The sequence below is a fragment of the Furipterus horrens genome, unplaced genomic scaffold (assembly GCF_987537825.1).
Source record: "Furipterus horrens unplaced genomic scaffold, mFurHor1.1.pri manual_scaffold_11, whole genome shotgun sequence".
Lineage (NCBI taxonomy): Eukaryota > Metazoa > Chordata > Mammalia > Chiroptera > Furipteridae > Furipterus > Furipterus horrens.
The window spans coordinates 5,423,114-5,448,051 of record NW_028327181.1 but is presented as its reverse complement, the minus strand read 5'-3'; the positions used below and the strand labels follow the sequence as shown (position 1 = coordinate 5,448,051).

Genomic DNA, 24,938 nt, shown 5'->3' with positions numbered 1-24,938 from the left:
GCCCCACCTTTCCTCCCCAGAGCAAAGTAATGATCAGGGGAGCTGCAAGGGGAGAGAACATGGGTGGGGGGGGGGTGCCTTTTCTCCCAGTGATAGAGCATTGTTTATCTCAAGTGCTGAGCCCTGAGTCCTGGGGAGTTATCTATTTCCATTCAGAGGTAAGGCGTGCCTGGCTGGAACATGAAATGGGAGGGGAAGAGGGGCCATGCTCAGCACTGGGGAGCCATGGAAGGTATTGGAGCAGGTGAAGAGCATCATCGGGGCATCTGCTTTTCTCCTGGCCTGCGGAAGCTCCTGGATTCCAGGTTGGAGGAATGGGCAGAGCTCCTGCCCCCCCCCCCCATAGCCCTTGCAAGGACTCTGCCACTTGGGGTGGGTGGGTTGGGGGCAGAGAGGGCTATTTTAGGCTCGGAGCTGGGAAGCCTGGGTGCCTGCCAGGGCCCGTGTGCCTGGCCTGCCGAGAGACCAGGCCATATGGTACCTTGCTGGCTCCCGGCAGGAGGTGCAGCTTAACATAGGGATCAGCCAAGCCGTTGGAGTCCATGGGCTTCAGTCCCTGGGAGAGAGAAGGCAGCGGTGTGAGGGCCTTAGGAGGGCGGGCCACCGGGCTGTCCGGGCCAGACGGCACCGGCCCGTGGTACCTGCCCCGCCCATCGGCCCCGCTTCCTCTTCCGAAGACAGAGAAGGGAAACGCAGTAAATCATGCGGTGCAAAGAGCTCTGGAATTGGGATGACAGGGTTGAAAACCTGGTCACATCACTTCCTGGCTGTGACCTTAGGCACGTTTCTTAACCTGCCTGAGCCTCGTTTTCCTCACACGTCAAAAGGGATGCGGACAGGATCTGCGGAGGGGTGAGACGGACACACGATGTCACCTGGAAAGTGCTCGGCACAGCACCGGGCACAGCGTGACAGCTCCATTGCGGTGGGACTGCTACACATAGGATGGGAGGCGGGGTTCCGGAATGGGAAGGGCAGGAGAGGTGGGGAAAGGAGGGCTGAATTCTGGCTCTGGCCCCTGCACTCTCTCCTGAGACCTCCGTTTCCCCATCCAGATGATGGGGACCACAGTCTCTGCCAGGGCTGAGATGGGGCTCACATGAGACCCCGGGGGGCAGGGAGTTTGTCTGGGGTAGGAATTAAGTGTTAACATGAGCGACTCCAAGGTTCCCGGGGCTCAGTTATACTCTGGTCACCTCCCCATGCTCAGGCCGAGCTCCTTGGACCTCGGTTTTCTCATCTGCTTGATGGGGCGATCACAGCCCACGCTGCATGGCGCTCTTGGAGGAATTAAAAGGTGAAAACCCCTGTGAAGGCTGAGCTCTGGGCCTGGACAGGTACGGGTGAACAGTGTTGATTACTACTAGCAGGGGGAGGAGGCCACAAAGTGGGGAAGGCTGGCAGGGCCACCTAGTGGGCAAGAACACAGGCTTTTGAGCCAGACCACAATGGTTCAAAGCCCAGCTCCACCACTTCCGGGCTGCGTGATCTGGGCGAGTCACTGAACCTCTCTGCGCCTCAGCTTCCCCACCTGTAAAATGGGATGATGACAGACCCTTTCTCATAGGTTGCTGTGAAGATTCAACGAGACCAAATAATCTATAAAAAGCTCCAGAAGGTGCATAATACTCCGGAAATGTGATGGTGATGGTTTCTTGTCCGCTTCCCAAGGAGAGTCCATGAGAACAGGGCCTGTTCTTGCTCCCTCTAGTATCCCCAGGGTCTAGGGCAGTACCTGACACACAGTAGGTGTTTAACAAACATTTCCGGAATGGCTATTTGGATTGAGAAGTCACACATTGACACATACTATGTTTTTAAATTTTAAATTTGAATATCATTGTGTGGGGCTTGCTCACAGCAGTCTCCCTACGTCACTGTCGCTCCCTAACTTCTCAGCCAGCTCTCTTCTCTCCCTTGGCAGCCCAGCCGTGAGCCTTTGGGGTTCCTGTACACGTCTCCAGTTCTGGAGCTGGACGCGGAGACTGCGTGAATGAACGGTCAGGGACCTGGAGCTAGAGACGGTGACATCTGGACTCCAGCCCAGCTCTGCCCTTTACCAGCTGTGTGGCCTCAGGCCCTGACTTCCTGAGCCTCAGTTTTCCCATCTGTACAATGGGGCTAACAATGGTCCCTGCCTCAGAAGTTTCTGTACAGATGATAGAAGATCATGTACTTCCCTCCCTGTGCTAGTCGGAGGAGGGGGTTCAAGGCATCTAAGTGCTTGCCGCAGTGACGACGCTTAACGGGTACTCAATCAATGCTGGCAGAAGTGACCTGGCTCTGTTGATCTAGGAGTGGTGTTAGGCATTTCATAACTCATTTATCCTCCAAACTGGGGCATTTTGTGAGCGAGGGGGAAGTTTGTCATTATTACAGCAAAGCAACAGGCATGGATGGGGACTGTCCTGAGAAAACTGGAGCATGTGGTCACCTTTCATTTAATACTTATATAGTCACCCAGATGGGAGAGGTGCTATTCTTATCCCCAGTTTGCAAATGGGCACTCTGAGGCACAGAGAGGTTAAGTAACTTCCCCCAAATCACACAGCTAGGAAGCAGCGAAGCTGGTATTTGAACCCAGGAAGTCTGGTTTCTGGGCCTTGCTTGTTCTGCATGCACCAGACTCGGGGTGGGGGTGGGGATCCTAGTTGATTATTTGCTGGGATTTGCACCAGCTTTCCTCAGGGTCTGGAATTTAGCCAGTGCACTCCCCTGGAGGCTTCAGCGTGGGGATGCTCTTCGACCCTGGTCTGCCTTCCCCCTCAGAAGCCCACGTTAGTGTCCTTGGATCTGCGCCAATGGGTCGACTCAGGCTGCTGCTTCAGCTTGAAAGCCACACCAGCCAAAGGAGCCATTCTGTGGCCACGTCAGCTGTCAAATCAGGATGCCATTGCCTCCCGGGTGGCACCTCCTGGTCCCCTCCAGAGATCTTGGCTCTTCCCTAAAGCCCGGCTGCCTCTGCTCCCAGGAGGCGGCTACCCTTAAAGAAAACCCCTCTGGGACCATCCCCAGAGGAAGTTGACCCCAGAATGCTGGCTGGGGCTAATTTCTGCCTTTTTCTCATCACTGCCATAGACAGACAAGGCAATAGACGGGAGTCTGGTAACCCATGTCTACCCCAAGTCCCCTGCAGATGCCAGAGCAGCCTGAGGGGTCCCCGGCTTGGCCCCCTCACCCACCTTGGCCTTGATGATGGTGCAGTTCAGGGAGCTGTTATCCTGGTCGTAGAGAAGGCTGAACTCCAGGGCACCCAGGGTGGCTGGAGGGGGCAGAGGCAGGAACCAAGAGAACATTCATTCAGTCACTCAACAAATATTCCTGAGCACTGAGTATGTGCCCTGTCTGGGCTGGGTACTGAGCCTACAGAAGAGAGGACGACCCAGTCCCTGCTCTGGATGCCCCATCCTGGTAGACCCTCAGCCCAGCTGTGATCCTTTAATGATTCGTGCTGTGCTGAGCCTTGTTAATGACTTCCCATTCTGTTAGACTGAAAGATGCCAGAGGGCAAGGGCTGGCTGTGCTTGTCCTGTTCACTGCTCTGTCCCCACTGGACGCAGTGCAGGCAACACAGTCACTGCCCACTTGCTTACTGAAGGGGTGAGTCTTAGCATTTGCTGCTGCTTCTGCCTAGAATGCTCTCCCTCTAGATGCTCACATGGCTGGTGCCTTCTCATGATCCATGCCTCAGCTTGGATGTCACCTCCTCAGAGAAGCCCTCCCTGATCACTCCATCTAAAGCAGCCACCCTCACGGTCATTACCCTACTTTATTTCCTTCACGGTGCTCCATGTCTATTTGAAGTAAACTCATTGGTGTAACAGCTGTTTCTCTCCACTAGAACATTAGTTCCTCAGATCAGCCACCTTATCTGTCATTTTTTGTCACGATATTGCTAGCACCTAGAACAGTTTGGGGCACCTAGTAGGTGCTCAAAAAATACACGTCAGATACAGAGAGGAGAGAGTGAGGAGTATAGCGTTGAATCTGGAAGTAGGCTTGTTATGAACCTCTGTGGACAGCTCATAGCAGGACGGACACAGGCTGGGAGGGACCATCTATGACGGGCCAGTGAAGGGACATGTAAGGTGCATGGAAAAGGCGGCAGCCGCTGTTCCAGGCGGAAGGACCAGGATGCGGAAAGGCAGACGGGTGGGAGAGACATGGAGCGCTTCCCCCGCACATGTCAGCCCCTGGGTGACAAGGTGGCATGGACTCCCTGACCGCAGATCCATGACCCCTGACCCACGGGAGAGCACAGGGACAGAGGGGACGGCCGACAGGTCACCCAGCTCTGGCCTCTGATCTGCCACAGCAGTGAGACTGACTGCCAGCCCCTACACTCACCAGCCACGTGAGCTCGAGCCTCTCGGAGCCTCTGTCTCCCTATCTGTGAAATGGGAGCAGGAGAGGCAACTACGCCCAGGCTCCCTGGGAAGAGGACACGCAAGGGACACACGTAGAGAAGGGCCCGGCGCGAACCAAGCACCCAGCAAGTGTGGACTACTGTCACCTCCGGCGCGCGCAGCCCGTAATACTAATTCCTCAGTGTTCAGCGCTGCATGACAATAAGGACTGCCTGTTCACCAAGCACCGTCCCAGACGCGCCTCAATTTACGACCCCCCGCCCCGTCAGTCCTGCACGGGACCTGAATGGCGACTGTGATGTTACGTGTCTTTTACCACAGTAACAAATACATACATAGCACCTATTGTTACCTATTTTGTGACACAAATTTGTATTTTTATAACTTGGTTATTGCAGTTATTATGTTTGGCATGCTGGGGGGCTGAGAGGGGTGTATGTGGCTGCCCTGCAGTCAGCCTGTTTCCCTGGGGGTGACCCTGAAGGGGCTTTTCCCAGACACCCCCCTCTTTAAGTGCCACCTACTTGCTTCATCCGAATCATAGCTGTTGGTTTCTTCCTCATCCTCCTCTGGGGGTGGGGGCTGGCGGGCAGGGGTGGCGGCAGGCTGGGGGGCAGCAGCAGACACTTGGGAATAGGGGCCTGGCGGGTGACCCGCTCGGTCCTCCCTGGCTCCGACCCCTCCAGCTCTCTCCTCCCGGGGTGGGGCAGTGGCCCCTGTAGAGCCGGGGTCGCCGGGAGCCACCTCTGCAGGGGAGACGCGGAGAGGCAGGAAAGAGGCAGCTGAGTCGCTGTGTTACCACCACAGCAGGAACACCTGCTTCCGCATCCCAGGTGCTGAGCACCTGCTGTGTACCAGGTGCTCAGCAAGCCTTGCGCCAGACCCACCTGTAGCCCCGCAACATAGAAATACTGCCTCCAGGTGGTGGGGACGGGGCACACTGTCCCGTCCGCTGGGTCTCAGAATGTTGCCATGTCAAAGCCACTGAGGGAAGCTTGCAAATGCAGGCTCCAGGGCCGCACCCAGAATCAGTAGCCTGTGCAGGGGGACCTCAGAATCTGCGTTTTATAGCAAGTCCCAGGAGCTGAGGCAGATGCAGGCAAAACAGCCTTCACAGGGGTACTGATCAGTGATGCAGGCTCTGGAGCCAGACAGCCCGGGCTTGTATCTCTGCTGTGTGCCACAGGGCAAGTTACTTAACGTCTCCGAGCCCCAGTGTCCTCATTTGTAAAATGGGGATGATAATACCCGAAGGCATGTAAACAGTAGTCACTATCATTTTAAAAATTATCTAATACAGCACTTAAAATAGGTCCTGGTACATTAGAAAACAGTACATACGTTGTAGCCATGGTGAGTCTGGGCCACGTGCTAAGGCTTTATATGCATTCATTTGCTTACTCCTTGCAACAACTCTGAGAGGTAGGCCCTAGTGTTATTCCTGTTTTAGAGAAAAGGAAACAGGCTCAGGGAGGCTAAGTGACTGGCCCAGGGTCACACAGCTGGGACGTGACGGAGCAGGGATTTGAACCCAGGCAGGGAGTGCTCTTAGTCACTCAATGTTCTGTCGCTTTCCATCTGTCTGATCTTAGTATGGATTATCCAGAGTTTTGGGATTGGGGAGGGGGCGGCTTAGAGCCCATCAGGCAGGTCTCAGGGTGCAGACTGGGTGGGAGAGAGGTGGCCTCTTGGGCAGGCAGGGGAAGAGGAGAGCACTTGCCTGGTCTCTGGTCAGGAAAGCGTCCGGCTGTCCCAGGACCGGGTCTGCTGCCTCCTGGGGACCCCGAGTGGAGAAAAGAGAGGAGAGAGAGAGCAGAGGTGGCATCACTTGGGTGTTCACCCCTCGCCCCCCTCATTTCCTGGGCACGGACACAGGCCCAGGGGTAGCAGGTGATGCGCAGAGATGACTGGGGCTGCAGGAGCAGTCCCATGGAGGGTTCTGGGGCCCGGAAGGCCAGGGTTCAGGCCCCAGTGCTTCCCCCCTGGGCCTCAGCTTCCTGCTCTGTGAAGTGGGACAGCGAGGCCTGCTCCTCAGGCTCCCTCGCTGTCAAGAGGCTGTCAACACATGGGGACTGCTTGTGAGGTGATGGGCAAGCGTACGCTTTGAATCCACCATTGCTGCTGGGTTATTACTGGGCCCCCGAGTCTTCACAACTTCATTTCCCGAAGTGTGGGGTGCAGGGGGGAGCCACAGGGACAGGGCGTGAGACAATGTTCAGCAACACAGTGAGACAGTCACCACTGCTCATTCCGGAAAGTCTCATCTGGGTGCGACTTGGTCTTTAGACCTCTCTCAACTTTGTGAATTTCCCTTTGGAACAAAAGAGAACAGGCCTCAGGCCAGGAGCCTTCTCAGGCCAGAGGGCTGAGGATTTCATTGCAATGTTTAATTTTCATTATGTTCATTGTGATTGCTCCCCCCAAGACACCCAAGTCCTCGGTCCCAGCACCTGCAAATGTGGCCGATGTGGGGAGAGGGTCTTTGCAGATGGTCAGGTTCAGGTGAGGTCACTGGGGCGGGCCCTGATCTGCTGACTGTCCTTATGCAAAGGAGACCTTTGGACACCGAGAGAGACAGGCACGGAGGGAAGAGGAGGAGGAGACGCAGGGAGGATGCCATGCCCAGGCCACCAGAGGCTGAGGGGGAACTGAACAGACCCTCCCTCACGGCCTCGGGAGCAACCAAACCTGCCGACACTGTGACTTCAGACTTCCGGCCCTCAGAGCTGGCGGACAGCACACTCCTGTCACTGTGAGCCCCCCGTCTGCGGTTCTTGGACCCTCTCTCTGTATCGCACGGAATCCTGCTTCCCCGTGTATGCCATCATTACAGGTTTCTTTACAACCACAAAATCTGAACTGCGCCTATCAGGCATGATTTCCCTCGTCTTCCACAAGCCGTATTTGTCCAGCTGTCCCCACGTTACTAATCTCTTTGCTCGCCGTTTCTACCCGAATTCCACACAACCCTTCTGGGAACGCGTGTCATTTTATTAAAGCCTGACGCCCTTAATTTTCCTTGAGAGAGTTTGTGAGAGCAAGTCCTCAGTTATGTTTGTAACGTGAGTCAGTTTGAAGAAAGATAACCAGGAAATAAGAGGGTAGGTGGTGGGTGCATGTAGTAAGGACTGTGACAGGGGGGTGACAATCCTTGAAGCTGGGACACACTGAGCAATGAGGTGCTGTCACGTCCTGCATGTAGGTGGGTAAGATGCTCCCTCCTGTCCCGCCCGGCTCCCCAGCCCCGGGGATCACTCGTTCTAAGGTCTTAGAAGAGCTCAGGTCTCAGTGGTGGCTGCAGGCTTGCAGAAAGCTGGGGCCACCGCTGAGTGACAGAACAGCCTGGGTGGCTGGGCGGGCGGCAGGTACCTGGCTGCCCAGGCTGAGGAGGCACTGGGCTCTGCACGGAGGCTGGGGCAGGTCTGGCAGCCTGGACAGAGTTGGCCCGTCTCAAACCTGCAGGCGAAAGAAAGGGAGACAGCCTGTCACGTGACACACACACACGCAGGGGAAGCGGGAAGAAGCTGGGACTGGTCGGCTCGCACAAGGCAACGCCTTCTGTATTTGAATGCAACCCCCAACACCCTCAGCTCCTTCAGACCCTCTCTGCCTTAGTGCGTTCTCTTTCCAATACGCAACACCCCACCCCACCCCCACCCCGGGCAAGTCACAGCTGCCGCCTGGGGGTTGAAAAGCACAGGTTCTGTGATATTACTTCCTCCTGTGTGACCTGGTACAAGTGACTTCTCCTCTCTGGTCCTCAGTCTCCTCATCTGTTAAATGGGGAGGACAGCAACCACCATGCAGCACGTGGTGGCGATGCAATGACACAGACCTGCAAAGTGCTCAGAATGGTGCCTGGCGTGTAGTAAACACTCAGCATCTGGTAGGTGTTGATATTATTTTATTATTATTGAAAGGACCCGATCTGTATCTTCACATGGACCTAGCTTTGCCTCTGAGTGTTCTCTTTTCTACGCTGTGTGACTGTGGGCTGGTCACTCACCCTCTCTGAACCTCAGGTGCCTCATGGAGGAAACAACTCTACTTACTTGCTAAGAATGAATTAACATTTACTTAACACTTACCATGTGCCAGCGACTTCACACGAGTCTTATTTAATCTCTACACCCCATGAGATGGGCACTTCATTATCTTCATTTTAGAAATGGGGAAAACGAGGCCCAGCGGGGTTAAGGAGTTCATCCAGCGTCTCTTGGCTGGTTTGTGGCAGAGCCAGGGTTTGAACTCAGGCTGCTGGTCTCCAGGGTATTTTTGAGACCATTTGAGCTACTGCCCAGCTCTGCTGCCAAGAAGAGGAACTGAGACGCGAAGCTGCGAGCCCACTTTTCCAAAAGAGGAGGCCAGAGGTCCAGGTGGGAACTAACAGCCCGTGTAACCTGAACCCCATCTCATGACTTTGCTACACAAGGGGGAGGGGTGCCAAGTTCTCACACAGGGCTATGAACTCAGATCTCCCCAGTCCGGCAGGTATTTCTTTCCAAGGCCAAGGATCCAGGGCTCCCACCAGTGGGCGCTTTTTCTGAGCAAACACACTGCGGGGGAGCCCAGGGGTGCTGGGTGTCAGCGAGGGGAGAGCACCTGCGAGTGACATCCTGGCCATGCTGACCCACCCCAGCACAGGCTGCTCGCTAAGGGAAAGCGATCTCGGTCAGATCTGTGAGAGGCAAGCATCCTGATTTCGCTCAAAGCCCAGGGGCATTCCCTCCCAGAGTTATTTTGGAGGGGAAAAAAATCGCACTTTTTCTTAGATATGGCATCAGAGGAAGAAAGGATATAACCAAAATTTTGGCTGTCTGGAGTCGGAATTGTTTCTGAATGCTGTCCTTCCTCTATCATGGGCTGGAACCAGTCTCTGGAACCGAACATGGCACACGGTAGGTGCTCAATAAATACCGAGTGGGTACCGTGAATAAAAACACTGCCCTCCCCAATCTTTCTGACGCTCCTCATCCAGGAAGCCTGCCTGGATCTGCGCCTCTCTCTCACCTGCCGGGCTGCGGCTGGAGTCCACGGCAGCCCCGCCCTGGCCCTGACTCCAGCTCTCCGGGTCCCTCATCCGCGCCTCCGAGGCCCTGCGCACAGGGGGGCCATGGATTCCTCGCCCAGGAGCTGGGGCCGCCTCGGGGCCTGGAAGGAAAGGCAGGAGTTGAACGGAGAAAGGGCAACGGAGGGATGGGGCAAAAGGACTCCTGTCCGCTGTAGAAGCCAGAGCTGGCCGAACCCACCTGGCTTCTGCCCTGGGCCCCTTCTGTCTTCCGTGTCACCTGGAGAGGGAGAACAATGACAGGGAGGACTTGTTGTAAGGTACCTGGAGGGCCATTAGTTGAGCTCACAAAGGGGTCCGTCCACCACTCCCAAGTGCTTTTTAAAATTCAAACTCTTCCCCCCAACTGTCCCTTTGGCATAGCTTCCATTTGCAGTCCCACCTATTTCCTCTGCGCACACGGACGCGTGTGAGCACGCACGGACGCACGTGAGCACGCACGGATGCGTGTGAGTGCGCTCAGGCTGAGAACAACCAGGCTGGGACACTGGCTCCATCCTCTTCCAGACGGGCTGTGCTCCCTCCATTCGATCTTCCCCAGGACTCACCAAGCCCGTTCCAGCCTTCAGCCCTTGGCGCACAGCATTCCCGAAAAGTCTCTGGGCCCTGTCACTTCAGTCACTCGTCCCCCCAAAGGTCATCCTCCAACAGCCCTTCTCTGGCCATTCCATCCAAAACGGAGCCCCCTGCCACTCTCTCCCCCTTCACCTGCCTCCCGTCTGCTCCCAGCGCTCAGCACTACCGGGTATTACACGGCATTCGTGCTGGCCATTTGCTGAGCATCTGTTTCCGGCACCAGAATTCTAGCTGCGTGGAGGTGGGGATCTTGGGCTGTTCCATACGCCACTCTGTCTCCGGGGCCTAGGACAGAGCCTGGAACTCATCTGGTGCTCTGTGAATGTTCGTTAAAAGAATACTACAAGCACGTATCATGGCCATAATTCCAAATCTATAAAAGACATGGACGTCATTCCATTTTAACTAACCCAGCCAACAACTGCCCTATTAGTGAACATTTAGCTTTTCCCAGTGTTCTGCTGCCATAAATAATGACGCCGCAAATGTACATATAACTCGTGTGTGCACTTGTATTGCTGTTAGATGTATTCCCAGAGAGGGACTGATGAATCAGATGGTATATACATTTCAGATTTTAATAAATTCTGCCACATTAGTTTCTGAGAGGCTGGCGGTGACTTACAGTCCTGCCAATGTCCCCACATGGTCACCAGCACCGGATGTCACTCTAATGATTTTTTAGGTGTCACTACACAACGCTGGTGATGCTACTTCTTCCTAGTGAGGGGGAGGGGGGTGTTACATCTACTGCATTTGCAGAGTTATCTGACTCGTCTGGAGTTCATCTAGTTCATGCCACTTACGTGTGTATATGTGTGTGTCTGTGTACAGGTGATTAACATATTATCAGTCACCATGTAGTACTAGGAGCCGTGCTCTGCCAAGCTCTTTACATGAAGTGTCTCATTTGATCCTCAGACTCACCCAATGAGTTATTAGCCCCGTCTTACACAGGGGGTGGGGCAAAAGTTGTTCATGTGGAAAACAATACAATAATTAACAAATAATAACACAAGAAAAAACTCTGTGTCTTGCGTACTCACAACTGTAGACCTACGTTTGCCCCACATACTAGATGAGGAACGAACCTCAGCGCAGTGAGGCCACTTGCCCGTGTTCACATGGCTGGTACGTGGCAGAGCTGGAATTCAGATCCAGATGTTCCAAGATCCTGATGACTATGCTCTACCATCTCCTCGGCCGACAGGGGGTAATGCGTAACCAGGAAGAGGGAGGCTCTATTCACAGAAACCGGGGGCTCCCCAGGGAGGCAGTGGGTAGTGACCGTTTGGTTGTTCTAGGCAAGGAGTCAAAATCGCTCCCATCTTGTTAGGAAGAAAGGATGTGCTGATGCCTTCTGAGTGCCAGGCACTGTCATGGGCCCCTTAAGAAGTTATCTTACAGGAGACAGAGTTGGGCACCTCAAGTTTTGAGATCTTCCTCCCAGAAGCGCTGCTTGTGCTCAAACCCAGCACTGTCATTCAGCCCAGAAATGACACTTTGTATTAACTGAACCCCTTGCAAAGGCTTTACCTGGGCCGTCCTAGTGGTCTCATCCCGTTCATGTGTTTGTATTGTGGTTGCCTTTTTTTTTTCTTTGTATTGTTTTGCCTCTCCCTTTTAATCATCATTTCAGTAATTAATACTTGAATAATAATGATAATATCTATAGCAGTGGTAATTTTCTTTTACTAATTTCCTTTCTCTTCATTGCTCACTTTTCATTAGTCCAATTTCAGATTTGCCGATGGTGGATAGAAGAAATATCAGGGGCAAGGAAGCCCTTCTCAGCAAACCCCAAATGCCCCCCAGGCTCCAGTGTGTATTTGGCTGTGGGAGTCTCTCTCTGTTAATTTTAATTTCTACCTCTGTTGTATCTCTAAATACTCCATCAAAAATGACAAGAAAGCCTTTTGGAAGCTTGAGATCGTTGCAGAGTTCTCTGTGCTGCCTTATTGGTGAGCTGTGAAGGTGATATGAGATTCATGACCCAAGCCCAGAGGCTGGCTGTTCACCAAACAGGTAGAAACAAACATATCAGGACATTCTCCAGGGAGACCAGTTAGGCAAGAGCTGTCCTTGGTCCTGAAAGAAGTTTGGTGGTTTTTTTTTTTTTTTTTTTTTTTTTTTTTTTGGTGGGGTGGGGTGGGGTCCTACCTCGAGCTGGAGCCCGGGCGGTGTGCGTGGGCTCAGGGGCCGGCTGCTCCGGGGCCGCGGGCTCACTGACGGGCTGCTGGGCCTTAGTCTTCCTCACGGGCATCGGCTGTGGGAGGACCTGTTTGGGGAAGCCCTTGAAGAACCAGGCTCCGGAACGCTTCCACACCTTGGGGAGGAGAGGCAGAGGACGATGATGGAGCGGCCAGGCACTGTGGCTCCTGTCTTCGCAATGCCAGCTTTTAGCTCTGCCCCCTTCCCTAAGCACACCGACACAAAGGCTGCACGCAGTCTTCCGCCATTTCTCTTGGATTCACACAAGATCCCCGACCACTCAATAGAGAGGGCCTGAGTGTCAGACTCGTTTTCTTGATGGAGAAAATCAGACATCACACAGGTGTGAACTAGTGTAAGGTTACACAACCAGAGGGCACGGGGACAAAGACTGGGCACCAAGTCGTCCGACTCTTAGATGTGACGTGCCGCTCCCTGCTACCAGGAAGAGAACCAGAAGGGGAAGAAATCAATTCATTGAAACACACATGTGTTCTGCAGTGTTCACAGCTGGGCTGGGTCCTTCTATAGCAGCCCCTGAAGACACATCACTGGCCAGGTTCTCCAGCCCCACCTGGTTTCCTTGGTTCTAGAGCAGCGGTTCTCAACCTTCCTAATGCGCGACCCTTTAATACAGCTACTCATGTTGTGGTGACCCCCAACCATAAAGTTATTTTTGTTGCTACTTTATAACTGTAATTTTGCTACTGTTATGAATCGTAATGTAAATATGTGATATGCAGGATGTATGTTCATTGTGACACATGGAACATAATTAAAGCATAGCGATTAGTCACAAAAACAATATGTAATCATAGAGGTGTTTTCCGATGGTCTTAGACGACCCCTGTGAAAGGGTCGTTCGACCCCCAAAGGGGTCGCAACCCACAAGCTGAGAACCGCTGCTCTAGAGAGAAAGGGGCCTTGCATACAAAAGGAAGGGCGCGCTGGGACCCCGGCAGGACAGGTATACGCACCTCCCGCTGTTCCAGGCAGATTTTGCAGAGCCACACGGGGTGCGGGCGGTTGTTGGAGGTCTCCACCCCACACTTGGTGCAGACGTTCTGGGGACAAAATATGGGCCGTTGTACGTTCCGCTATGCCATGCTGCAGGCTGCCAGGGGTCCGGGGAGGTGGCTGGGAAGGGTGGCGATGGAGCCCCATTGCAAAGAGCTAGCATCTCCTGTCCACGACCAGAAGTTTCCAACTTGAGCCTTGACTTCCAGTAACAAGAACTGGAGTCATTCCTAAGCACTGGAGAGAGAAATTCTCCAAGGGTCCCCGGGGGTGGGGTTAAGGGTGGGGGTCTGAGTTTTCAGCATCCACACAGGGGAGACAACGGACGTGATTTTTAAAGAGGAAAAGCTATATAGCCACGTTGTTTATTAATTTATTTCTTCTTTCAAGTAAATCTGAGACAACCTAGGCTATGCCCGCAATTTCCACTCTTCAAGGAGAAGGAGGGGATCTGAGTCAACTCCACGACTGTGTCATGAGACGTTATACTTTTGGCTGTTTCCTGGAAGTCAAGACAAGCAGTAAAACCTCGTACATCACCAAGTGCTCACTCCTGGCTGCCTGCAGCACACAAGGTTTTCTGTTTTTGTTTTTTTGGAATAAACTTTCCTCAATATTCCATCTAAATGCTAAATGGGACTCTAAGCAGGAAATGCCAAGGGATACGGTGGGAGTTTCCAGGGGTGTCACTCCCCTGAATTCCTTTCCTGGGAATCAGGCAGACTCAGGGACAGTTCTGTCTCTGTCCTGGAATTGTCGAGTACACACAGTGGAGGAGAGGGTACACATAGAGGAGCACAAGGAGACCCCCCCTCCTTTAAGAACGAAGGCTCTCGAAGCCCAGTGGCCCTAACTTTGCTGGAGAGGGGCTTCTAAGTCACTTGTTCTGTAACTCAGGGTAAGAGAACTCTGGGTTAGCCTTCCATGTACACAAATGTGTAGACATGTGCCCAACGTACTCTTCAATGGGACATGGAACTTGCTAAGCCAGAACCAGGATACTTGCAGGCTCAGCCACAGCTCATGTCCTACCTCAAGCTCCCAAGTGCACCCCAGATGGAGCTGAGCTCTGAGGGGACAGAGGGTCACAGTGACGTCCACAGGAGAACCTGGGGTCAGAGTTACCTCAGGAGACAGCTGGGCATGAGAGCATCCCAGAAGGAATCACATTCTGGCCACTACCCTTCGGGATCCAAGCTCCATTCCCAAGAGCCAGGGTCCCCCAGGGCTTGAGCCCAGACCTAGCCCTGCTGCGTGTGATGAGCAGGGACGCAGGGAAGAGGAGAGTGACGGTACCTTCTTACAGTCCTCACACACGACACAGGCAGAGCCCAGCATCCCCAGCTGTTCGCCACACAGGATGCAGCGGTTCACGCCATCCCCAGCCACGCTCTTCCTCATGTTCTCCAGACGGTCTACCAGGCGCCTGGAAGCAGAGACACGGCACTGAGGACCCAACAGGATGGGTGGCCCCCTGCGTCCCCCACAGAAGCAGGCTGATGGTGCTAATCTCTGAGCCATGGACTCTCAGATAACCGATGGGGACTGCTGGACCCTCCTCAGGGAACATGCATAGGATGTCTGATGCATTTTCAGAAAATCACAGAACCCCTCCCAAGCCCCCCAAAGCCCATTCACTCTACTGACTTCCGATGAAGAATCGTATCTAGTCCTTTCTATTTCATGCCGCCTCTTCTAGGAAACCGCCTTCTGAGCTCCAGGCCTGGGTGTCTGCCTACCTGCATGACGTCCTCACTCCGACGTCTTCACCGGCCTCTCACACTTGGGCATTTGTCTGAACTCTTCAGCCAGACTGCTGTCCACCCGCAGCGCCGGCACACACGCCCCCATTCTTAGGAAATGGCCCCACCAGCCGCTTGCTTCCCCAAACCAGCATCTGGGGCTTCCCTGAGCCCCTCCTGCCCTGACATGCAAAGACCCAACCCCCGCTGTCCCTCTGCCTCCGTGTCTGGAATCCACTCACTTCCCTCCACCGAGCCACCGCCATCTCCGCTGGGTGACTGCAGTACCCGCTTCACTGCTTACGTTCCTGGCCGCTACAATCTCTTCTCCCCGCCACAGCCACGGTCACGGCCACGGCCACACTCCCAAAACACGAATCTGATCATGACGCGCCCCCCCCCCACTCCATTTTAAAAGCTGCAGCTGCTGCCCATTCCACGAGGTTCCGTGATGCCACGTGGTCTGGCCCCAGGAGAACCCTTGAGCCTCTTCTCCATCCTGGTCTGGCGTCTGAGGCTGTAGCTCAGCGGTTCCCCAAGTGTCATTGTCAGGCCCTCAGCATCAGTGTCTCCGAGGAACTTCTTACAAATGCAGATTACTGGGCCCGACCCCAGACCAACGGAATCAGAGACTCCTGAGGGTGGAGCCCAGCAATCTGTTTTCATGAGCCCTGCAGAGGGCTCTGACGCAGGCTCAAGTGTGAGCAGGGCCGCTGGGGTTACGTGGTCTCCGGGTCCCCGGTCTGTGTGCCTCGGCACTTCGCACATCCTGTTCCTTGTGCCTGGAACACAGCCTCCCCGCCTACCCCACGCATTTTAGTGGTTTCTTTCTCTCTCTCTCTCTCTCTCACACACACACACACTCACACTTCTACATTTTTCCTGGCTACATTCCCCTTATCCTTCAGATTCCACTTGAAACACCACTTGCTCTGGCCACCCATTTCATTGACCGTAACAGTAACCCTGAATTATTCCAAAGTACCTGTCCCATTTGTAAGTAACTGTGAGATTATCCGCACCCCGTAATTAGTTCATGGTGAGTCCACTTCTGGCTGCCCCTCTGGACAATGAGCTCCCCTGGGACAGGGACCTTGTCCCTGCAGTGTCCCCAGGGCCAGAACGGTGCCTCCTGGTCATCAGCGAGTGTTCATACGGATGAGTGAGGGCAGCCCACCTCCCAAATTCATACCCAGCAAGAGCAAGCTGAACCGACTGTCAATGAGATACAATAACTTATACTTACACCGTGCTTAGAACTCACCTGGCACGCTAAGAAGTGCTCTGCCAGTCAACCCCAGGAGGTAGAAAAGTTAAGTGACTTTCCCAAGGCCACACAGCTAGGAAGTGGCAGAGCTGAAACTAGAACCCAAGTGCACATGCTTTATACTAGCGCGTCTCAAACTCAACATGCGCACAACTGCACAGACATCTTGTTCAAACGCAGATTCTGAACCACCAGGTCTGGGTCAGGCTGGAGCTGCCGCTGTTCTAGAAAGCTCCCACATGATCCCACATGATGCCACAGGTCTTCGGCACACTCTGAATGGCAAGGCTGCCTAACAACAGCCCCTGGGGTCTCAGGTGGGCTCTGGGGCATATCCCACCACCCTTCCTTCAAACTAAACTATATTGTTCCCATTCCAGCCACAGCCAGGGGACCCAGAGGGAGCAGGACCCTGCCCGCCCCCCCTCCATGGGCTGGGTCCCAGCTGTGGACGCCAATGGTGGGAGAAGCCCCGGGCTAGGACTTGGGCATCACAGGCTCCAGAAGGCCCCTGGCAGCCACCTGATGCTGACTCTCCCCACGGGCCCTCCTGGCTCCCACCACCCCCTCCAAGGGCTCGGACTCGTGATGTTATAAATAGCAGCCTTGTCTTTGTGTTCCATTCAGCAGAGAGCCGCTCTGCCCAGGAAGAGCCAAAAGCAGCCTGCAGGCTTTGCAGCCTCCGCTGTGACCCAGATCGGAGAGAGCTGCCGCCGAAGGCAGCACTCTCTTCCCATTGTCCTGCTGCTCCCCCTTTCCCCTAGAAGTTGTTTTTATAGGATGATGGACGGCGGTGACAGTAACCAGGAGCAAGCCCTCAGCGCATGGTCTCAGGACACCCAGAGTAACAGTAGCCAGGGTTTACTGAGCACTTACTATGTGCTCAGAGATCAGCACACCACCTGGATTTGATGAAGGAATCGTCCCAGCAGCACTACAAGCTAAGGGCTATTCTTGTCCCCATTTTCCAAATGAGCAAACTGAGGCACAGAGAGGTTAAGTGATTTTACCCAAGTCACACAGCTGGGAGGTGGACAAAGCGGGGATTCAGAGCCCATCACCCCATCTGGGTCTGTCCCACCCGCCTCTCACTTCCCTGAGGTTGGGACAAGACACCCAACAGCTGCCCCATCACCTTGTTTTTCTTAAGAACTATCAGCGTAGGGTCGAGAAATCTGGATTTTAGCTCTGGATTTTGTCTCTTTGGATGCCCCTTGGTGCCACAGAATTATAAAAAATACTATGACTCAATGAGGTGAGCTAAGGGAGGCAGGGGTCGGTAACTGCATGGTGACATTTTTCTCATACACAGCCCTGCTCTCCGCCTCTTCTCTCAGCCAGAAAATGGTTAGATTTTGTTCTTCTTATTTGCTCAGTGGGGGTCCCAAAGCACAGAGAGAGTGAGAGGCTTGCCTGGAATCCCTCAGCCAGGGCTAGACTCTAGTTTTCTGCGTCAGTAAATCCTCGCTCTCTCTAGGAAGCCCCATGACCTCCTGCCTCAAGTGAAGCTTTGCCAACAGAGTTCAGAAAGGGAACGTGATCCAGACGACCCAGTTCTGAACGGCAGTGCACTTTGTTCGGGAGGCTTTGCTGCCTCCGCTTGGAAAGCAAAGGCTGTTGGTTCACCCGCCCCCTGTAAACCTACGTTCTAGGCTCCCTTCCAAGGCGCCTGCTTCTTCCACCCTGTAACCCTAAATGCAGAAAGACCCCATGAACACGCGTCCTACTGGGAGTGTCTGGTTGACCTTTGTCAAGGAAGGTATCAGCCTAGGACACAACTACCCATCATGACTCGCTTTTCATTCAGAAATTTTCATTTCAGACCATTCTATGTGGTGCTTCAGGTCTCTGAGTTTGTAAGACCAGCACGCGGGGCCCCCTGGGCTTGTCAGGTTTAGCATGTGGGCCCTTTTTTGTCCACACCACAAACATTCCTTCTGGGGTGAAGACGCTGAAATGTGGTATCTTGAGGATAAAGCCCCATTTGCGACTCATGACGTAATTTTGACTTAGCTTCCTGCAGAGTCTTATTCCCAGGTCTATGCTCTTTGGCTGTCGGAGGGCTGCAGAGAGGGGTCGGAGTGGGCGGGCTGCCAGACACCCCTGGCGCATGTCAACCTTCGCGCAGAGGAGGCGGGTCTGCCTGCCCACCCCACATCTTCTCTCTTTATCAGTCTGTACCGAGGTCACCAACAACAAGGGTCCCTGAGGTGAGCCATCTGAATAGCGAGCTTAAATCCGTTGTTTTTCTGCCCCCTTTGCCCTACCTGAGCCTCTCTGTAGTCTTTCTGCATCTAAGATAACATACTTTCTGTGTGGCTGAGTGATCTGCTTCTTCCAGGCCCGTCAGGGCACCATGTCCCACCAGAGCAGGAGACCGCAGAACCCCTCCCTGTTCCCTTGGTCTCGCCTGCCATCTCCTGTGCTGTAAATGCTCGTTGGTACCTGTCCTGTGCCCACCGGTGTAGAAGTACGCGTCTCTCCGGTCTGCTTTTTATCCCGCCTCAGAGATTCCGCCACTTGGCCTCCTTTCGCCTCCCTAATCTACCCCCAGTGAATTTCAGGTACCCCACTCTTCCCCCTCCTCCTTTAATTCTAATGTGTAAAATAAGCTGCAAAACTACCATTCTCAGGAGCGTTTTCCCAGTCCGTTGAGATCGTGATTCCCAGCAATGGTCACGAGTTTGGCTCAAATAAATGCATAAAAGTTCTCTACAAGTTTAGACGTTTCTTATGCCAACAGCTGTTACCCGTCTCGGCAGGAGAGCGCCGTGCGCATCACGGAAGATGCTTGTACTCCTCGTTGTATGTCAATCCCGCGCAATGAAAAAGAACACCAATGCGTGGGGCCCCCACTCCGACCCTCCCCAGCATGGGTTTGGATAATCCTGGACCCCAATATTTCAGCATGCAGCCCTTTGGAGGACCCAACATTTATGGTGCATCTGGGTCACTGGGGAGAGTGTTCCACATCCAGCCAAGGAGTCTGCAGGGCGGGGGTGGGGCCTGGGAATCTACCTTCAAAGTGGCTTCCTTGTAGGATCCTGATGCTGGTAAGGTGAGTCCCTGGCCACACCTTGAGAAATGTGGCGGGAAGGGAGGAAGTAGTGGGACAAGTCACATGGGAAAGTGCTCTCCTTATTATAGTAAATGGGTTAAAAAAAAAAAAAAAAAAACCCCAAAAACCCAAGATGTAGAATCGTGATCATGTGAGTTTGGGTTTGGAACATGGTCCGCTGAGTATCTTCCTGGTGTGTACTGAACCAAAAAAAAAAAAAAAAAAAATTAGAAAGGGTACACACTACAGTCCACACAGTGACAATCACTTTTGTCACTTTCTTCTTCAATGTCTCCACTGTCCCTTCCTCCCCAAGCACCCGAATAGCTACACTCCTCTGTACCCCCTTCACCTTCCACAAGGACCACCTGTTACCTTTAGGAGAAGAGAAAGGGCATTTTGAAGATAGCAAATAGGTAAGTCAAGGATTAAAGGCACAGTTTGAATCCTACCTTTGATCCAGCCAATGACCTTGAAAAGCCTCTGTTCTCCGGGTCTCTCGTCCAGAATAGAACACGAGAGGTTAGATGAGACGCACCTGAAGTCTCCCCCGTGGGCAACGTTCAGGGATTCTCAGGTCCCGAGGCTGAAACCTCAGGACTGCCCCTCGCGTTTTGAAATGGAAGGACCCTCAGTGACGAAGAGAAGACCTGTCTGCCCTGGAAGGCTGGTTCTGTTTGCCTGTTTAAGTCCCCATATTAAGTGCCTGATTAGCTGGACACTGTAAGTAGCTCTTGCTCTCTAGTTAGGTCTTTACGTGCCTCATTAATCACAAGATGACTCCTGGAGCCTCACAGCCAAGAAATATCCACCACCAGTCCGTGTGCTTAAGGGGGGCTCTTGGTGGCTCAGTAAAGTCAGGTGGGTACCCCCCTACTTCCCAGGCCACTCCCAGAGGCATCAAATAGGTTATGTCTCCTCCTCTGGGCGCCAAGGGATGACCTCTGGAGGTGGTGGGAAGTGGGTTCCCAACGTGGTCTGACCTTGTCATCCAAATGGATCTAGAAGAGCTACTCATCCACCTGACAAATATTTATGGAGCACCTACCATGTGCCAAGTAGGCAGTGAGGACCCAAAAGGGTGCAAAACAGAGGAGGTCCCTGCCTCAGGGAATGGAATTCTAGCAAGGGACTCAGATGTTATTTAGATAAGCACATAGACCATCATCATAATCACACTTAGAGTAAGTTCTCTGAAGGACGAGCACGAGCAGCTATGAGATCCCATAAGAGAGGGACATGAGCAGTCAGGATGGGGCCTCAGAGGAAGTGGCCATTGAGTTGGGACTGAAGCGCAGCTGACGCAGTGGCGAGGCTGAGGAAGAGCACTGGGAGACGAGGGAACAGCCTGTGCAAAGGGCTGAGATGCTCAGCTTGGCTGGCAGGCTGGATGGCGGGGGATGAGGCTAGAGGGACGGGCAGGGGCCACGCCACGCAGTGCCGCAAGTCTCAGGAGTGCTGGGACAGCACCTGAGGGCTTGAGCTAGAGGAGCCTCAACGTCCCCGTTCTGAGCACACATGGACATAGGAGTGGAACCTCGGGAGGCCCGGAGCAGTGAGAGTTTCAGACTCTACAGTGGTTCCAGGCAGGTCCCGGACTCTGTCTATATGTGGGCTGGGCCAGGTCTCTTGAAACTACAAGGCTGTCCGCCTTGAGCTCTGCGACCTCGGGAAAGTTACTTAACCTTTCTGAGCCTCCATTTTTCAAATTAGGGGAAATGCAGTCCTTACCTCCTAGGATTGTTGCAAAGAGAAAATGAGGGTGTTTGTGAAATGCCTGAAACATGGTAACTACCCAGTAATGGTTGCTGCTAATTATTTCTTCTGGAAATGTGTGGCTGTTACAGCTCCCTGGACTCACACTTTCTCTGTGTAACCAAGGGGCTACAACCTAGCTATGAAATTCGTCTTCCCAAAGCTTTTAAAGGGGCTGCAGTAACTAGAAGTTGAACAGGACTCATGTGCCTGTTTCTAAATACACATACATGGATGGCACATGTACCCACATGTGAATACATACGCCCACGGGCACACCAGTAGAGGCACATGTCCATGTGCCCTTGTGAGCACACACACGCACGTGTGCATCGTCAGCACCGACATGCAGGATACACTCCGCAGGCATGGCTGTGCACACTCTGGCCTTGCTGGGAGCCCAGCCCAGGACTGAAGCCGGCTGCAGAACTGAGGGCGCTCGTCAGCCCCGACTCCCTTCACAAGTCCACGCCGGCCTCGGGGATGCTTACACAACTGCCTTCAGGCTCTCAGACCAGTGTTGCTGCAGAGTCTCGCTGAATGGGGAGAGAAGGCTAATGGATGTTCAACTGAGCCGGCAAACAGGCTTAATGCGGCGTCCTGCAGAGCTCAGAAAGACACCCTGCCTGGCAAGGCGCGGGGGATCTTGGTACCGATTCCCGCATCGGAGAGGAAAAGAGCAAAGAGCCAGGTTCCACCACTGAGGGGAGGGGACCGGGGAAGCTGCCTTTAGAGCGGCAGTTAACCATGATCACCCACGATTCATAAAACTGCGGCAAAGCGGGAGCGTGGGTGCCATGTTGTCTCCCGCTCCCTCCCGCTGACACACGCACACGCACACACACCATCAATTCCAGAACCACGCTGCTTTCCCTCTCACCCTCATTGCCAAGTGGGGGGACAGGACCATTAACTTTATTAAATTTGGCATTTTCTGAAGTTAAGATCGGGCCACCTGCTGTGAACAGGGACCGAATTTAGAAAGGCAGTTATGGTTGCTCTGACAGGGGCTGGCTTGAGACCGCGACGCAGGGTCTCTCGGGAACCTGTCCTGAAATGACTGAGCCGCTCCATCCCGAAGCCATGCAGCTGGCTGGCATGCGGGAGGCGTGCATTTCAGACTCATTAATCCTCACAGTTGTTTATTACCGCCACTACCTGGGGAGCCATAGGTCCCAACGTCTCCCCTTGATAGATCGGTGACTAGGATTCCCACCTGCGCCTCAGCACTTTGGGGAGGGGGATCACCCCAGCTCAGAATTGGAAACAAGGGAGCTAATGTGGTCACTGCCAGGCCAGGTGCTGGGTTGCTATAAACCCAGGAACGCTAATAGTTACCAGGTATGTGCATTGTTCTCCTGGGGTCACCTACAGCCTGTGAGGTCAGCTCTATTAGTCACTCCCATTTAGACAGGTGGGGAAACCGAGGCTCACAAAGGGGAAGCCACGTCCCCAAGGGTCCCCGGGCGCAGGTGGCAGAGACGGGATTGGAGGCAAGGTTTACCTGCCCAGATGCTGCTGTTCTCTTTAGAAGAATGAAGTTTTTGCTTTATTTCAGTGTTTATGGTTGGGGCTCTTCCTAACCCCCTCTACCTGCCTTTTCCTGTCATAGAAAGTGGCATTGAGAGCATGCAGTACTGAGGCCCACAGGGGACAAGGGTCGTTGTGGTGGCCAGGACTGAACTGTCCCATTGAAATGTGTGAGACTGAATCAACTCACCCAAGTGAATATCCGAGACACCCTCTCAATCATTGACCTCCCTAAATCCCTGAAGCCACTTGTCCGTGGGTTTCCCTAACTGCACCCTGAAAGGCAGTGGCTTGACTACGTAAAGGCTGTGTGCCCCTGGGCAAGTGTCTTAACCTCACTGGGCTTCTGTTTTCCTGGCTGTAGAGCAGAGACAATGGTCTGTCATTCGGTGAGGACATTATGAGGATCAAAGGAAATGTAATACAGATGAAAGATCCTAACACAGTCCGGTGCTGGGCAATGAATAGCTGCCTTTCCACAGAAGAGCAGAATAAGACTCAATTCAAGCCAGCCAGCCTGGGTTTATGATGCTTATTAACTGTGTGACCCTGGGCAAGTGGCTGGACTTCTTGTGCCTCAGTTTCCTCATCTGGAAAATGGGAATAACCATATGGCCCCATGCACAGGGTTCTTGTGCATGTGCCAGCATGTGGTTCTTTAGAAGAGTGACCCATTATCATGCCCCTAGAACCTGAGAATGGTTGGAAGAAGATTCTCAAGTTTCACCCAACAAGATGGCCAGAGCAGTGGTCCTCAACAGCAGGTGGTTTTGCCCCCCAGAGGGTACTGGTGAGGTCTGGAGACATTTTTAGTTGTCATATCTGGGTGGGGGGTTACTACGGGCATCTAGCGGATGAAGGCCGGGAATGCTGCTAAAAAATCCTACAATGCACAGGACAGTCCCACCATAAAGAATTACCTGTTCCCAAATGTAAATAGTGCCAAGGTTGAAGGAACTTGGAGAGCGCACAGTCCAGGCTTGGTCATTTGGGTGTAGCGTTCACTTAACATCTTCTCTCGTTTATGCCAGACACTGAACTAATTCAGGAATTAAGGTTTGCATGTTCATCTTGGACAAACAGATTTCATAAATTACTGTGGCTGCAGCACATCAGGAAACACTGACCCGACCCCTTGAAAATGAGGAACCCCTCAGTAATTTCAACACTGGGGTTCAGAGTCCTCCCACACTTGGTAAAATCTATGACAATTTCTTCTTTAAAATGCACACAGACACACATATAAATGTGTGTATAATATCAGGATGTCCCAGAACCCCTGAAACCTATCCACAGAAGGCCTAAGTCTCAAGGTCAAAAAATAGGGGGTCTTTCTTTAGAAAGAGGAGAGTACAACCTGGCCTTTCGTCAGCTTGTCAAACTACAGGAAAGACGCCTACCTAATTAGAAGTAGCAAGTTCCAAACACTATCACGAATTCACTTCTCCCTCTGTCCACATTTTTGGGAAATTCTGTGCCAAAAATGCAGGGGATGATGGAACCGAGACAGAGAGGTGATAGGAATCCAACAGATTCTGTCAACGACAGGTTGTATCTCTCTGGCATCCTCTTCTGTCACAGCATCTGGACACCAAGGTTAATGACAAATCCTAATTACTTTTTTGGACCCATCTGTTTAGGGACATTGATCTCTAATCGAAGCCACCCCATTGCCTGTCCCTTCGCAGGCAGGATATGTTAGCAAATGCCTTTGAGAGGTTCTGGAAAGAAACATAATAAGGAGGCTGAGGGGTCCTATCACAGAGGGAAAAAAACAAATTAAAACCAAACCCCACAAACACAAATTTTCCCAAGCTAATGTTGCATTCCAGCCTTCATATATCGCACGGTCCTGCGGACACCTTGTGGGTAAGTGTCCAACGCACGCAGGGCCTTTTCACACTCAGGAGAGGCACTCAGCACCCAGGCAGCCTGGCACCTCTGGCCATGGCTGAATGGGTGAGGACTGAGCACGCAGGGTGAGCTGAGCCAATCAGGGTTCTTTCCCTGGGAATTAGGAATTGGGACCACGAAGAGCTATAGCAACTGGGGAGGTGAAGCATGGCTACGTTTTCTACCATGTGGGATGAGAAGCAGACCTTTCGTGAGGCGAGGCTGTATTTCTGCTCCTGGATCCCTTAAGATAACTCTGAATCGTATATTAAATCCCCCCTGTTGCACAATGTGGCAGAGCCTCCAAAGATGACCAGCATTAACGCCTTCCTATGGATGCAGACGTCTTTCCTCCATGAACAGATGGGATCCGTTTCCCCTCTCCAGGAGAACATAGTGGAGTAATGCCCTACCATTTCAGACCCGGCGGTTACACATCCTGGCAACTTCCATC

The 24,938-nt window shown here is 53.2% G+C and overlaps 1 protein-coding gene across 1 annotated transcript in view; it reads right to left on the bottom strand.

Annotated features, from left to right (window-relative positions):
* The window catches only part of RPH3A (rabphilin 3A), a 73,877-nt gene that overhangs the window by 9,997 nt on the left and 38,942 nt on the right, over positions 1 to 24,938 (bottom strand). Inside the window, exons 5-14 of the mRNA XM_090291036.1 lie at positions 14,536 to 14,665; positions 13,200 to 13,286; positions 12,172 to 12,337; positions 9,617 to 9,655; positions 9,378 to 9,518; positions 7,734 to 7,823; positions 6,088 to 6,147; positions 4,892 to 5,113; positions 3,183 to 3,262; positions 482 to 556 (exon numbers count right to left, since the gene is read on the bottom strand). Of these exons, the coding sequence (XP_090147162.1) occupies positions 482 to 556; positions 3,183 to 3,262; positions 4,892 to 5,113; positions 6,088 to 6,147; positions 7,734 to 7,823; positions 9,378 to 9,518; positions 9,617 to 9,655; positions 12,172 to 12,337; positions 13,200 to 13,286; positions 14,536 to 14,665 (1,090 nt within the window). The remainder of the gene's footprint in view (positions 1 to 481; positions 557 to 3,182; positions 3,263 to 4,891; positions 5,114 to 6,087; positions 6,148 to 7,733; positions 7,824 to 9,377; positions 9,519 to 9,616; positions 9,656 to 12,171; positions 12,338 to 13,199; positions 13,287 to 14,535; positions 14,666 to 24,938) is intronic.